General features: G+C 44.2%; 1 protein-coding gene across 2 annotated transcripts in view; it reads right to left on the bottom strand.

The window, feature by feature from the left end:
* Positions 1–13,135, bottom strand: part of MAP3K21 (mitogen-activated protein kinase kinase kinase 21) — a 54,221-nt gene extending 41,086 nt beyond the window's left edge. For both annotated transcript variants that reach the window (XM_007989816.3, XM_007989817.3), the window contains exon 1: positions 12,011–13,135. In XM_007989816.3, the coding sequence (XP_007988007.3) occupies positions 12,011–12,827 (817 nt within the window). In that variant the 5' untranslated portion in view covers positions 12,828–13,135. The remainder of the gene's footprint in view (positions 1–12,010) is intronic.
* Between the last annotated feature and the right edge of the window lie 1,076 nt (positions 13,136–14,211).

Here is a 14,211-nt window from a genome sequence, read left to right as displayed (position 1 = left end):
AAAGCCCACACTTTCATTTTGGCTTCTGTCCCTTCTCAATCTCATTCTATAAAACTTTGTTTCTCAAAGCACTTTTATACACATTATCTCCCCATTCTTACAAACCTCCAGACAGGCAGACATGGGAAAGGACTGATGAAAATAGGCTTCAAAACACTTCCTTGCCTCCTGATTCACACCCCGGACCCCAAGTAATTTTTCCAGCTCTCTTTTGTACTCTCCCAAATGAACCCGATATTCTAACAATTCCGTGTGCCATTTCCCAAAACTACAGCATTGCCTTTTTCTGTCTCCTCACCTCCCTGTGCCTCCTTACAGAATGGAATGCCTTCCTCTTCTGCCCTCTATAAAACTCACACTTCCTACTGGACCTTCCACTCAATCAGGGCACCAGCACTGAGCTCTTAGTCCAGGCCTCCATGGCATTAACTGTGAAGCCACTTACAAGTCCATTGGCCTTTGGAATCACAACACTTCCTGCTCCAATATTAGATGAGTCTTTAAGCAACATCTTCCCATTGCCTTTTGCCTAACCTCAGCTACTTCTCTGCATTCTAATACATTTAGACTGTACCTTGCCCATTACACTTAAATCCTGTCTTGTCTTCCTTGTTACAATCTCATCTTATTAAATTGTAAGCAGCTTGAGGATAGAACTTGTACCTAATTAATCTTCTTTTAATACTGCACAGCAACTGGCATTTTAACAAGCTCAAGTGTTTGTTGAATGAATGAGGAAATTAATAATGAATACTCTTAGGGGAAGAATGAATATGAAGAAGACAAATTATTATAAGCTTTTTCTTTCGTGCTAAGTCAGCTGCTAATTACAAAAAATCGATTCACCTCTAACCTCCTAAAGAAGTATTAGGATCCTGGACATTAAGAAATGAAGACTGTTGGCCAGATGCGGTGGCTCAGGCCTGTAATTCCAGCACTTTGGGAGGCTAAGGTGGGAAGATCACTTGAGCCCAGGAGTTCAAGACCAATCTGGGCAATACAGTGAGAACTCCTACAAAAGAATTTAAAAATTGGCTGGGCATCATGGCGCTCGCCTGTATAGTCTCAGCTATTTGGGTGGTTGAGGTAGGAGTATGACTTGAGCCCAGGAGGTTAAGGCTGTCCTGGACTGTGATAGCACTGCTGCACTCCAGCCTGGGCAACAGAGCAAGACCCTGTCTCAAAAAAAAGAAGAAGAAAGAAGAAAGAAGGAAGAAGGAAGAAGGAGGAGAAGGAGAAGGAGAAGGAGAAGGAGAAGGAGAAGGAGGAGGAGGAGGAGGAGGAGGAGGAGAAGAAGAAGAAGAAGAAGAAGAAGAAGAAGAAGAAGAAGAAGAAGAAGAAGAAGAAGAAGAAGAAGAAGAAGAAGAAGAAGAAGAAGAAGGAGGAGGAGGAGGAGGAGGAGGAGGAGGAGGAGGAGGAGGAGGAGGAGGAGGAGGAGGAGGAGGAGAAATGAAGATTGTTTTAAAAATAATTATAGCAAAACAGTTATTTGAATATTGATCTATCAGTGGCATTTGACATAGCTGATCATTCTTCCCTGATACACTTTCTTCACTGGTCTCCACACTCCTGATTTTCCCCTTTACTTCTAGCTATTCCTGGGTCCTCCCTATCTCCCTGACCTCTAAAGACTGGAGACTACTAGGACTCAGTCCTTGGACCTCTGTCTAGTTTTTTCTTATTTACACTCACTCCCTAGATAAGCTCAGTCAATCTCAGGGCTTCACACACCTTCTCATGCTGATGACTCTCACATTCATATTTCTAACCTGGTTCCCCTTCATCTAATTTCAAAACTGCTGCCAGTATAGTCCTGTTAATATGTAAATCAGACCACAGCTCTCCTCTGTTCAAAACTCTCTTGTGTCATAGTAAAAGTCAAAGACCCTGTAGGCTCCGAAGACTGCATAGTCTGAGGGATCCCTGCTTCTCCCTCATGTCCTGCTGTTCTGCCCACCTTCACTTTTCTCCCAGCACACTGGCCTCCTGTTTTAGAAATCTTGCAATTTCTGTTCCCTGTAACAAGCATGTTCTTTCCCAGATGACCCACTTCCTCACTTACTTAGATTCTACTGAAAATCCATCTTTTCTGCAAGACTTGGCTTAGACACACAATCTTTGACTGCTTAACTCAACATTTCCATCCTTCTTTGCAACTTTAATTTTTATACTGAGCACCTACCACTCTGCAAGATACCACACATTTTATTATTTATTTTGCTTAATGTCTGTCTCAATCACTAGAACGCAAGATCCTTAAGGGAGGAATTTGTGTCTGCTTTGTTCACTACTCAATACCAAGCGCCTAGGAGAGTTCTGCACATAGTATATGATCAACAGGTAACTATTGTATAAATGAATGAGCTAGCATACTAAATACAAGAAGAAAGGCTTCTGTAAAGAAAAAACAGATGTGGTAAGCTAAAACAGAACTTCACATTGCTCGTATACTGAAATAAAATCCATCTTTCATGGGATAAGCCTTTTAATGGACACATAGTATACACAGTTTTAATGAGAAAATCACTTACATTTCATTGTATGTAAAGTCGAGCTCTAAATTTCTATCATGTTAGCATTTTAATAGTCAAGGTACATAATAAAGCAAACTGAGGCAGAAATCTTCCATAATGTTCTACATTCATATATTAGTAAGAACGTAACATATTTAATACAACCGATGCATTATTTACAGAAAACCTGAAACAAAATAAACCACTTAAAATCACGTGAAGCCAAATCTTCAGAAGTAATAATTCAAACATCCTATATGCCATCAAGATACTTTCCAAAATGGAATATGATTTGCTCTTTTTCCAATAGCTTAAAAAATGTACAAACCAGTAATGAACCCCTGGTAGTGAAACAGTTACAAGAGCACATTTAATACTTTATGCCTCCACCTTGACCCAACTTATCAACCCAAGTCACAAGCAGGCCTGCCAAAGTGTACAGATCTCAGCGCACCTGCAGGGAACAAGGCTCAGAACTGTTTCCTCATACTGCAGGCTGCCTGGAATCACCCAAGTTAGCCAAATTAAAAAGACTCTCATCTCCAACTAAAATGAACAAATACCTGATTAAGTGACAGCTGATTTTGCAGAATGAATAAAAATAATATGTTATTAGGCTGCAAAGAGTTGTAGAAAATGTTTAGGTATCAATGAGTTCACACACACACATTAGGAAATATTTAAAGCATAAATATTTTAAATGTAAAACCCTTTGAAGTGTTTCTAAGTACAATATTAAAATGAATATAGTCGACAGCTTGTATTTACATTTTGTCTTACAGTTTACCAAATTCTGTGACATTTATGAGGAATTGGCAAACTAGAGCCCACAGGCTAAATCCAGCACAATGCCTCTTTTGTAAATAAAGTTTTATTGGAACACTGCCACACTCATTTGTTTACATATTGTCAAGGATGTTTTTGGCTACAACAGCAGAATTACATAGTTGCAAACAGAGACCATATGGGCTGCAAAATCAAAAAGATTTACTATCTGGCCCTACACAGGAGAAATTTGCCGACCCCAGACATACACTATCTCACTTAATCCTCACGTCACCCTATTCAGAAAGCTAGTGGAGTCAGACAGAGCTCAAACCTTCTACCACAACAACACTATTTGTCCTCAAATGTGAAAAGAACAAATGCTCTGAGATGTTCCTTTTCCCAGAGTCATAACAGCAGAATATATCAGGCATACTGTCACCTGGCTCCTGCTACGACTCACCATACACTTATCAGCAGACAGTTACTTGATTTGGATGTAGTCTATAGCCAATGGAAGAATTTCTATATCAACTCAGATAACATATAAGAAGGAATCCACAAATCTGGTCCTCAGAACGGCAGCTTTCAAACTTTACTCTATATCTGAATCATCTGGAATCGTCAAAGAAAAATTATTGTCTCATCAGAAAGTAACATAGATTAATGGATGCCTAAGGGTTAAATCTATGTTAAAGCAAATTAGTAAAATGTTAATGGTAGAATCTAGGCAGTGGGATTATAAGTGAAATAATTTTTGTAAGTGAATAATTTTAAGGGAATTATTTATTTATTTATTGACAGCATCTGACTCTATCACCCAGGCTGGAGTACAATGGCACGATTTCAGCTCACTGCAACCTCCACCTCCTCAGTTCAAGCAATTCTCCTGCTCAGCCTCCCAAGTAGCTGAGATTACAGGCATCCACCACCACGTCTGGCTAACTTCTGTATTTTTAGTAGAGACAGGGTTTCACCATGTTGGCCAGGCTGGTCTCGAACTCCTGACCTCAAGTGATCCACCCACCTCAGCCTCCCGAAGTACTGGAATTACAGTGTGAACCACTGTACCCAGCCTTAAGTAAAATTTTAATTTTCACTTAAAATGATTTCAGTTCTATATATTCCAAGATTTTAAAAATAAAATATTAGGGAAAAAATGCATTGCTTATTCCTGAGGTTCACTGAAGCAGAATATCCCAAAATGAGACAGAACATGTGATTTTTGAAAAGTTCTCAGGGAGATTCTGATGCCACAATAGGTGTGGGAACTACTGCTAAAGAGTGTCAGTCTATATCAACAGAACTAATCATTTAGCCTACAGGTTCTCAAAGTATGGTCTAGGGATCCCCAGGGTTCCCTAAAATGGCAACAGTGTGAATGCAGAAGCAGATATGAACATCCATCTGTCTTCTCTCACAGTCTGGCATGAAAGTGAACTCCACAAGTGCAAAGAAATGCCACCATCCTCATTAAATTTGTTTTGGAAAATATGGGAGTTTTCCCATTACAAATGCCATGTTAAGATGTAATGGAGTCTATGTTATATTCATATTATTAAACATTTTTAAAATTTATCATTTTAAATTTCTAATATGATAAATATCAATTGCTATAAAGCAAAGCTCTTTGGGAGTCCTGAAAGCAAATATATGAGAACTGTTAATCCAGGCAATATACAGAGACAATAAAACACAAGTTCCAGGATCAGAGGTCCCAGATTCAATTCTTAGTTCTACCCTTTGATGGGCTGAACGACTTTGATCAAGTCAATTAATCATTGAGTTCAGGTTTTTTTTTTTTAACCTGTAAGTTCGGGATAATTAGAGTGTCACCTCAAAAGGTTGTAGTGACAAATAAATGAGGATAAATGGTGAGTAGTGCTCAGCATCTAGTATGCCCTAAATAAATGTTGACAACTAATCTTGTTACTATTAGGCTGGTGCACAGGTAATTGTGGTTTTTGCAATGATTAATACTATCATTTAGTTAAAAGCACTCAACATGAAGCAATATTTGGAGAAGATGAATTTTAAAAACTAAATTTACACTGCCTAGCGGTCAACTGTACAAATTTAAGTTTCAGGCTCCAAAATAAAGCCATCACAGCTCTCCCAGGTCCCCCACAAAACCTGCTGCCTGTTAAAATTCCTTCATTGGGGTGCTTTTACTTTTTGGGAACCCTGGATTACCTCAGAGAGTTTGGGGACAGTCATTAACATTTGGAGTTCAGATCATCAGCCTGACATGGTAAAGCTAGAGAATATTTTCTAATTTTGGAGGGAGTTAGAAATCAGAGAGAAAATGTGGTCTAAATTAATTCAGTGAACAAACTGCGATGCTAAAAAGTAGGCTTGGATTGTAAATGATAAACAATGTGGTCAAACCAATGTCTAAGTAAATTATTTTAGTTTTTATTATCGCCATTCTGACAATCTATGATAGTACAGTCATAAAGCAAATGACGCCAAGCTTATGTTTCTCCGTCTGCAGATGTGTCTTCTCGCAGCAGACCATACTACACTACTCCTCAATAACCATCAATAGCTCTCCCTTGTCTCTGAAATAGTCCATACATCTTAGCATGGCATCCATGACACTCACTGCCTGACCACATGCTAAATGCCTGTTTCCTTCCCCCACAAAAAACCCTTTCTCCACTTTTCATTCTAGTTACACTTAACTACTCATTGTTCCCTGAAAAAGCCATATGTTTTCATACCAGTATTTACCTAATTGCCTCTAATGGGTTAGGAAACATTAAACAGATTTTTCCTACAGGACTTCTGACAAATCTCCCAAGAAACGAATACAGTATCAGAAATCAAGACAATCAGGCTCCATGAAGTTAAATAACTTGCTCAAGGTCACACAGCTAGTAAATGAGGATACTGATATTCAAATCCAGATCTGACTGATTTTAAAGGCAATGCTAGATAGAGCCAGAGGTGGTGGCTCTTACATGTAATCCCAGCACTTTGGGAGGCTAAGGAGGAAGGATGATGGCTTGAGTCCAGGAGTTTGAGACCAGCCTGGGCTACATAGCAAGACTTTGTATTACAAAAAAAAAAGCCAATGCTCTTTCCCTTAGCTGCACTATTCTGGTAAGTTTGGCACTTAAATGCTAGTATGAGAAAGCAGGGCTTACAAATGACCTTCTTAAATGGACAGAGTAGATAAAATACTTTCCTCTGTCTCCTTTACCCTGCTTTGATATACTTGACAATGATTACAAAACTGATCAAATATGGATAGTTTGCATAATTCAGAACTAACTAGCTATATCCCTCACAACTACAAAAAATAAGGCATTGCCTATATTTTAAAACATTTTAAAATTTGTAGTCCATGGTGTCACTATGTTCCCCAAACTGGTCTCGAACTCCTGGGCTCAAGCCATCATCCTTCCTCCTCAGCCTCCCAAAGCGCCAGGATTATAGATAGGTATGAGCCACCACACCTGGCCAGCTACTTACTTTTTAATATGCAAGCATGAAAATGATGGGGGAAGATGTGGTGACTCTTTTGTGATTGCTATTCTTCTGAAAGTCTAACCTTTTGCTAACTTTGTTTCAAAAGCAGATGTAGATCTCAGTTACGATTGGGACATCTGGACTGACTTCTCTGTGCCTCCTGGAACAGGAAGCAGCTATAGCATGAAGCTACGTGTCCTGAGTATAACAACAGAAGAGAGAAGGGGATTATGTCTTATAACTGATAATAGTGAAATTAATAGCTTCCCCAAATCACCCTGATGAGCTATTTAAACATCTTACTTGGAGATTACATTTTCCATAATTTTCTCAGATAGTTCTTTTATTTACACAGTACTAATGAAAAAAGCTAAAGCTAAATTTATATTCCTTTTGCAGTTTGTCGTAGTAAGAGCTCCAAATGGCATTTCATAATAAATACAACTATTGTAGATGTAGTTGTAGTTGTAAATAATACTGTAGATAGATAATAATTATTCCCGAAAGACTAAAAACATTGAGATAATAAATGTTTAATCATTGAAATAAAAAGTATAAAAATAAGTAGCTACCATAATTTGTGGCTCAGTTCCCCATGGAAAGCTTATTTCCTCTCAAGAAAAAAAAAAAAAAAAAAAAAGAACACAATAAGCAATATCACAAAAAGAAAAAGGAAACCATAAATGATGCCACATAACCCTTTTTTTTTTTTTTTTTTTTTTTTTTTTTTGAGACAGAGTCTCACTCTGTCACCCAGGCTGGCGTGCAGTGGTGTGGTCTCAGCTCACTGCAACCTCCGCCTCCTGGGTTCAAGCAATTCTCTGCCTCAGCCTCCCAAGTAGCTGGGATTACAGGCACCCGCCACCACAACCGGCTACCTTTTTGTATTTTTGGTAGAGACGGGGTTTCACCATCTTGGCCAGGCTGGTCTTGAACTCCTGACCTCATGATCCACCTGCCTCGGCTCGTGAATGATGCCACACAATCCTATTTCAATCCTGCACTTCTGTAGTTTTCGTTTAAAACTCTTAAATGAAATTCTAATATTTCAAACCATCCTTAGTAATTCTTATATTGCAGATTTTATCTTCACTGCCCCCTGGGAACCTCTCTGCAAAATACTTCCATTGCTACCACTCTGGGCAGAGTCGGTGCCCCCTCTCATACAGACAACCTTGAAAGCCATCAGTTGAGCCCGCTGCAGTCCCTTCTCCACAGAGGCCAGTACCGTCACTCAGAGTGAAACCTCCATGTGCACAGCAGAGGGAGGCCTGCCAGGCCCGCCCCATGTGTGCCTTTCCTCACCAGCCTTCTCCTCACACCTCCAATATGGAAGGCTCATTTTTGCTTCCTTTTTCCTTTGCCTGGGTCTTTGCTTTACTAATTCATGGCCCCTCCTCGGAGTGCCTTCCCTGGAGAGCCACTGTGTGAAACAGCACCCCCATCCTCCACGCTACCACTCTCCACCCCTTACCATGCCTAATTTTCTTGACGGCACTTACTAATCTATTTGTGATTACGTGACTGCCATCTATCTGCCCCGTTAGACTAAGCTCTATGATGGCAGATTTGTTGTCATTGATGTCTGGCTTGCCATGTGTCCCTGAGGCCCAGAAGTGACTGGCACAGGGTGGGCATTCCAAAAGTGTTAAATGAGTTCCAGCTCTCCACAATGTTTTTCTCTTCCGCAAATGCATATAACACCGATGATTTTCACAGTAACCTGAAGTTGCTTTCTATTGTTCTCTGGGGGATGCATATAGGTAGACTTATATAAAGTATTTTCCACTTATTTTGCATCCAGGAGGGAGTTACAGGGCCTAGTATTTATTTAAAACATAAATGATACTTAAAGCTTGCTAACTTGGCACAACTTTCAATCTGTTGCTACCTGTTAGAAAAAGGACAAAGTTTTTTATATCATTCACAACATATCAGCTATTATCTAGACATAGATATTCCCCCACAAGATATGACAGAACTTAAGAAGATCTACTAGAAAAGATAAAAGAACATCTGTCAAGAATAATATATTCTCCAGACAAATTTAAACATTTGTTTAAAACAGTGATTTCCGGCCGGGCGCGGTGGCTCACGCCTGTAATCCCAGCACTTTGGGAGGCCGAGGCGGGCGGATCACAAGGTCAGGAGATCGAGATCATCCTGGCTAACACGGTGAAACCCCGTCTCTCCTAAAAATACAAAAAAATTAGCCAGGCGTGGTGGTGGGTGCCTGTAGTCCTAGCTACTCGGGAGGCTGAGGCAGGAGAATGGCGTGAACCTGGGAGGCAGAGCTTGCAGTGAGCAGAGATTGTGCCACTATACTCCAGCCTGGGTGACAGAGCAAGACTCCGTCTAAAAAAAAAAAAAAAAAAAAAAAGGATTTCCACTGAATTTGGCTCCAAGTAGTCTTCTATTAGCTCTTTGGTACATAAGTACACTTCGGAGTGAAAATAAAATTCAATATTGATTTTTAAAACCTTGTTTACGTTATCACTAACTCACTACCACCATTAGCAAATATCCAATAAAGTCAAACAACACATACTGCAATTGAGTATCTGTTATACTCAAAAGTCTAAACAAGAAGTTAGAGCTTCATATACAGCAGAGAATGTCAAATCTGCATTTATTCATTGAACAAATAAAATCAGACATTCAGGATAAAGACCATGTGTGAGGTACCATGGTTTGCACATTCTAGACCCCAGTCACACTTTTCACTTTATAGTAATTGAATAACTATGATAATGGTCATATTGTAACAAATACTTGGCCAGGCTAGTGACTAGCTAATTAAGTCTTTCATAAGAGTGCAACAATTTAAAGCAAAGGGAATCTTGCCTGACAATTACAGAAATTAAAACACTCCCCGAAGTTTGGCAATTTATTCTGAGACTGAAAAGTCTTTCAAAAACTAAGTAGCAGCATGTAATCACCTTCAAATTATGTAATATCTACTGAATATACAGTAGTCTATATTCCACTACACAAGTTTTTCTGGTGTCAGTAAAGACCGTTTGGCCATAGTTACTGTTCCAGGGTCATGTTAGTTCTTTTTACCATTTAACAATATTAGGAGTTCTTTAAACATTTATCTTTTATAGAACTTTATAAAAATTTACTATTTGCATTAATTGCTATGGATTGTTGTTTGATCCATAAATCCTACGGATTGTTAATCCATAGGAATGGATCAACATTTTTTAAAACATGCTTTAAAAACACTAGCAAACATTCTCTACCCTGTGTTGTGTGAACTTTGAAAAGTACTGCAACCAAACAAAACTAAGTACAAAGGGCACAGGCCCTTTAACTTTTTAGCCTAAGGACCAGTTCCACCCAAGTGTCTGCTTGTGTTGATGATTTGGATACATTTGTAGAATGTTGGGTTCTGCGTTGTCACAGAGTTGCTGCAACTACCAAGAGGCAGGGGAAGGAATGAATGGTGCTGTTGATGTCCTTAAAATACCTGGTTCTGCAGAGAACTCCCAGCAGACACAGGCTTTCAGGACACCACTGGAAAGAGGGCATATGGGACACATGGACAAGTCACCCATTCTATGGCAGCACCTGGTCAGACATTTCTTTTATTGAAAAAAATTACATTATTGAAAGAAAAGTGTATTTTAGGAAATTGCACTCTGTTTTTACTATAACATAGTTCAAAAGCAAGCAATGCTATAGTCCTTCACGTGGTCTGTCAAAGTACTAAGAATACACCACTACCACTACCACTACCACTACCACTACCACTACCACTACCACTACCACTAATAACATATTTTGTTAGACTTTGCTCTCATCGCCTAAGCAGATGCAATCTAAGTTATAGAGAGACTTGGGGGGAAGGAGGATCATGAAATAATGCCTAATGCTTATGCTTAGCTACAATATTCCAATTATTTACAATTCCCAGTGAAAATGCTACATTAGTAATTTTCAAGTACATTTCTTCTTGTCACTCTTCTTTAGGGACAATGTTTTCACTTGAGCTAGCTCCTGTCCTAGCAGGTTTCACAGGATTGAAAGACTCCAGCTGTTGTAGGCCAATGCCAGTTCTGGCTGCATCCTTTAACCTTTCATGGGATTTCATCTCATTCTAAGAATATGACGTGATCTTCAATATTAAAGAACCAACATCAAACAGCAATTCTATAGGCTCTTTTATACAGCAAAGTTTCATAGGATTTGCATTTAAGTCATTTGTCAGTTCTTTACTGACATCTGGAAAATCCACCCTGATTTATAAATAAAATCAATGACACTGGCCAGGTCTTCAGGGTTTCAAGTACCTGTGCAAGGACAATGCACTTGTTATTAACCCAAAAGTGTATTACGGTGCACACCATGCCTCTTGTCTGGAGAAAAGAAGCCATTGAACCAATAACAAAATCATATTTCACATAGAGACCCTTTTTTTTTTTTTTTTTTTTTTGAGACAGAGTCTCACTCTATCTCCTAGGCTGGAGTGCAATGGTGCAATCTTGGCTCACTGCCACTTCCACCTCCCGGGTTCAAGTGATTCTCATGCCTCAGCCTCCCAAGTAGCTGGGATTACAGGCGACTGCCACTACGCTGGGCTAATTTTTGTACTTTTAGTAGAGAAAGGGTTTCGCCATGTTGGCCAGGCTGGTCTCAAACTCCTGACCTCAGGCGATCCGCCCGCCTTGGCCTCCCAAAGTGCTGGGATTACAGGTATGAGCCACGCGCCCGGTCCATAGAGAGACATTTGAATGAAAAAAGTCTTTGGAAAAGGTAAGAGACATAAAGTCATATTCTGGATAGGCAAACAGCAACCTCAATACAGCACTTGTAAAGTTGACGTCCCCGAGTGCATTCGAGGACTTTGATGAAGGCCACTGGGCGAGGACCGTCATGGGTTCCATATAATCTGCAGAAGGCCTCGGTTTGCAAAGTCCTACCCAGATGAATCACCTCTGGTATTGAAAGGCCTGACTGTCCCCTGAGGTTTCTAGGAGATCCAGGTATTTTACAAATGTTTCATCTACAAGCAAGTCTGGTCTGAGCTTCTTTAAAAAGCACCCAAAGGCAAGTCAAGGTTAAGCGAGTCACCAGCCCCAAAGCAAGTAACCAAGGACTAGCTGGACCTCCAAGCCCTGAAGGCCTGGACATGAGCTGCTGCTGGCGCCCTAAGGCTGACTCCCGCCTCTTTCCATCTGGTACTATGTCCTGTGGAGCCCGCCCTAGGCTGGCACGAAGGTAGTCTTCCCCCACCGCCCCCTGGCCCCACTTACTGTTGCTGGACTTGAGGTCCCGGTGCAGGATGGGCACGAAGGCCTCTTCATGCAGGTAGAGCATGCCCCGCGCTATCTGCACGGCCCAGTTGACCAGCACGTGCGGAGGGATGCGGCGCGCGCGGCGGAGGCCGGACGCGCGTGGGTCCGGGGCGGCGTTGGCAGCGGCCAGGGCACGGTTGAGCGCTCCGCCGCGGGCGAACTCCAGCACTAGGCAGAGGTGCGGCTGCTGCAGGCACACGCCGCGCAGCTCGATGATGTTTGGGTGCCGCAGCATGGCGAAGAGCCGAGCCTCGCGCCGCACGCTCTCGGCTGCCGCCGCAGCGTCCTGCTCCGGGTCCCGGCGCGCCGCCTTCACCGCCACCTCCTGGCCCTGCCAGGTGGCGCGGTACACCTGCCCGAAGCCCCCCGCGCCGATGAGCTCCTTCAACTCCAGCCGCTCGAAGGCGACGTGCACCGGGGAGCTGGGCCGCGGGGGCGGCGGCGCAGGCGGCGGCGCGGGGCTGGCTGCCGGGCGGCAGGGAGCCACGTAGTTGGCGGGGAAGATGCCGAGGCGCCGCTGCACCTGGCCTGCCCACCAGCCCTCGTCGCCCGACACGGCGGCGTCCTGCGACAGCACCTCCACCAGCTGGCCCCGCCGCAGGCTCAGCTCGTCCTCGCCGCGAGCGTCGTAGTCATAGAGAGCGGCCCACAGCCCCGCGCCAGCCGAGGCCGAGCCTCCCGAGGAGGTGGACGACGAGGACGCTGAGCCGCCTGGGGCTCCCCGGGCCGAGGACACCGGGGTGTCGGCCGCGCACTCGGCGCCCGGCAAAGCCATGGGAGTAGCCGTGAGGGGAAGGCGGAGCGGGAGGCTGGGCTCAGCCTCCCGGGCGGCCCCGGGCGCGCATCGTCCGGCGGGGTGGCAGTCGGCGCCGGGGGAAGGCGAGGAAGAAGGAATCGCGATCGGTGACGGCAGCGATCACGGGCTTGCTGCCCAAAGGGCCCGGCCTCGGCCCGCGTTCCTGCCCAGCCGCCTCTCCTTCCGCAGAGGTCCTCGCAGCCGCGGGCGATGTCCCACCATGGTCGTGCCCAGGGCCTGCGGCCCGCCCGCCGCGCGCTCCTTAGCCAGATCCCGGGACGCCCCACCCTACCCTAGCCGCGCCAGGGCCGCCCCGCCCCCTCCGGGTCCATTCCGCGCTGCCCCCCTCCCGGGCCCGCCCCCTAGGCCTGTCCCCAGGGCCTTCCCGCCCCTCCCCCAGCCTCCCCGCCCTCTCCAGGTTCATTCCGCCCTCCTTGACCCGTCCCGGGCGCCCAGTCTGTGCCCGCCCTGTGGGCCCGCCTTCCTGGGTTCGCCCCACCTTTCCCCACCAACTGCACCAGCCCGCCCCGCCCTCGCCAGGTTCACTTCCCTTTTCTGTGCCAGTCTCCAGAGCCTCGTCCCGCCCCTGGCGTCCGGGCCCGTCCCCCACCACCTTGGGCGGGTCCCGCCCCCTGGGCCTGCCTGGCTGGTCCCGCCCCGCCCCCGCCGCAGGTGCCCGGGAGCAGTGGTGAGCCGCGCCCACGTGGCCTGGGAGGCGGGGTCGGCCGTCATCCGCTATACATTTTCGGGAGAGTTTAAATTAAGCCAAAGTAAGACTGAGGGAGTGGACGCTTCTCCAAGAAGCGGTGGGAGAGGATCGAGAAGATGTGGGGCTTTAGGGTGTGGCGGGGAGAGGGAGAGTTGCAGTTCTGGGAGAATGACAGGGAATCTCAGAACGGGCTGCAGAAGAAATTGTAGCGCAGTGCCAGATCTGGGCCAGTGCGTGTGGCAAGTCACCAAGCTAAGCGCGTTTGAGCCACCGTGCATCTCAGAACTGACTAGGTTACAGATTGCAGCGCAGAGTGACCCGTGGTCAGTATAGTCCCAGAAGCTCCATGATGGTCAATCCCTTGCTTATCTGTACTGTCTACTCAGATGGAAAATGCCCCAGTCTCCCTGGAAACCCACAGTTTCGGGTTTAGGAGGCATTGGCAATGATTGGGTGCCAGAGGTTGACAGGTTACTGTGGCAGGTGATGAGGTTAAAAAGAAGCGTTTTATTATTAAAATTCTAAGATATTAGATTATCCTGTAGTAGGCCAGAATTTCCTAACTTGTGGATCTTGTACTTTCAATAACAGGAGGGACAATTTTAGATATTACGAGGATAGGACATACAGTAACATTCTGAGTTACATAAAGAG

This window comes from Chlorocebus sabaeus, chromosome 25 (assembly GCF_047675955.1).
Source record: "Chlorocebus sabaeus isolate Y175 chromosome 25, mChlSab1.0.hap1, whole genome shotgun sequence".
In the NCBI taxonomy this organism is placed as follows: Eukaryota; Metazoa; Chordata; class Mammalia; order Primates; family Cercopithecidae; genus Chlorocebus; species Chlorocebus sabaeus.
The sequence above is the reverse complement of the archived record's forward strand: the minus strand, read 5'-3'. Positions and strand labels throughout refer to the sequence as shown.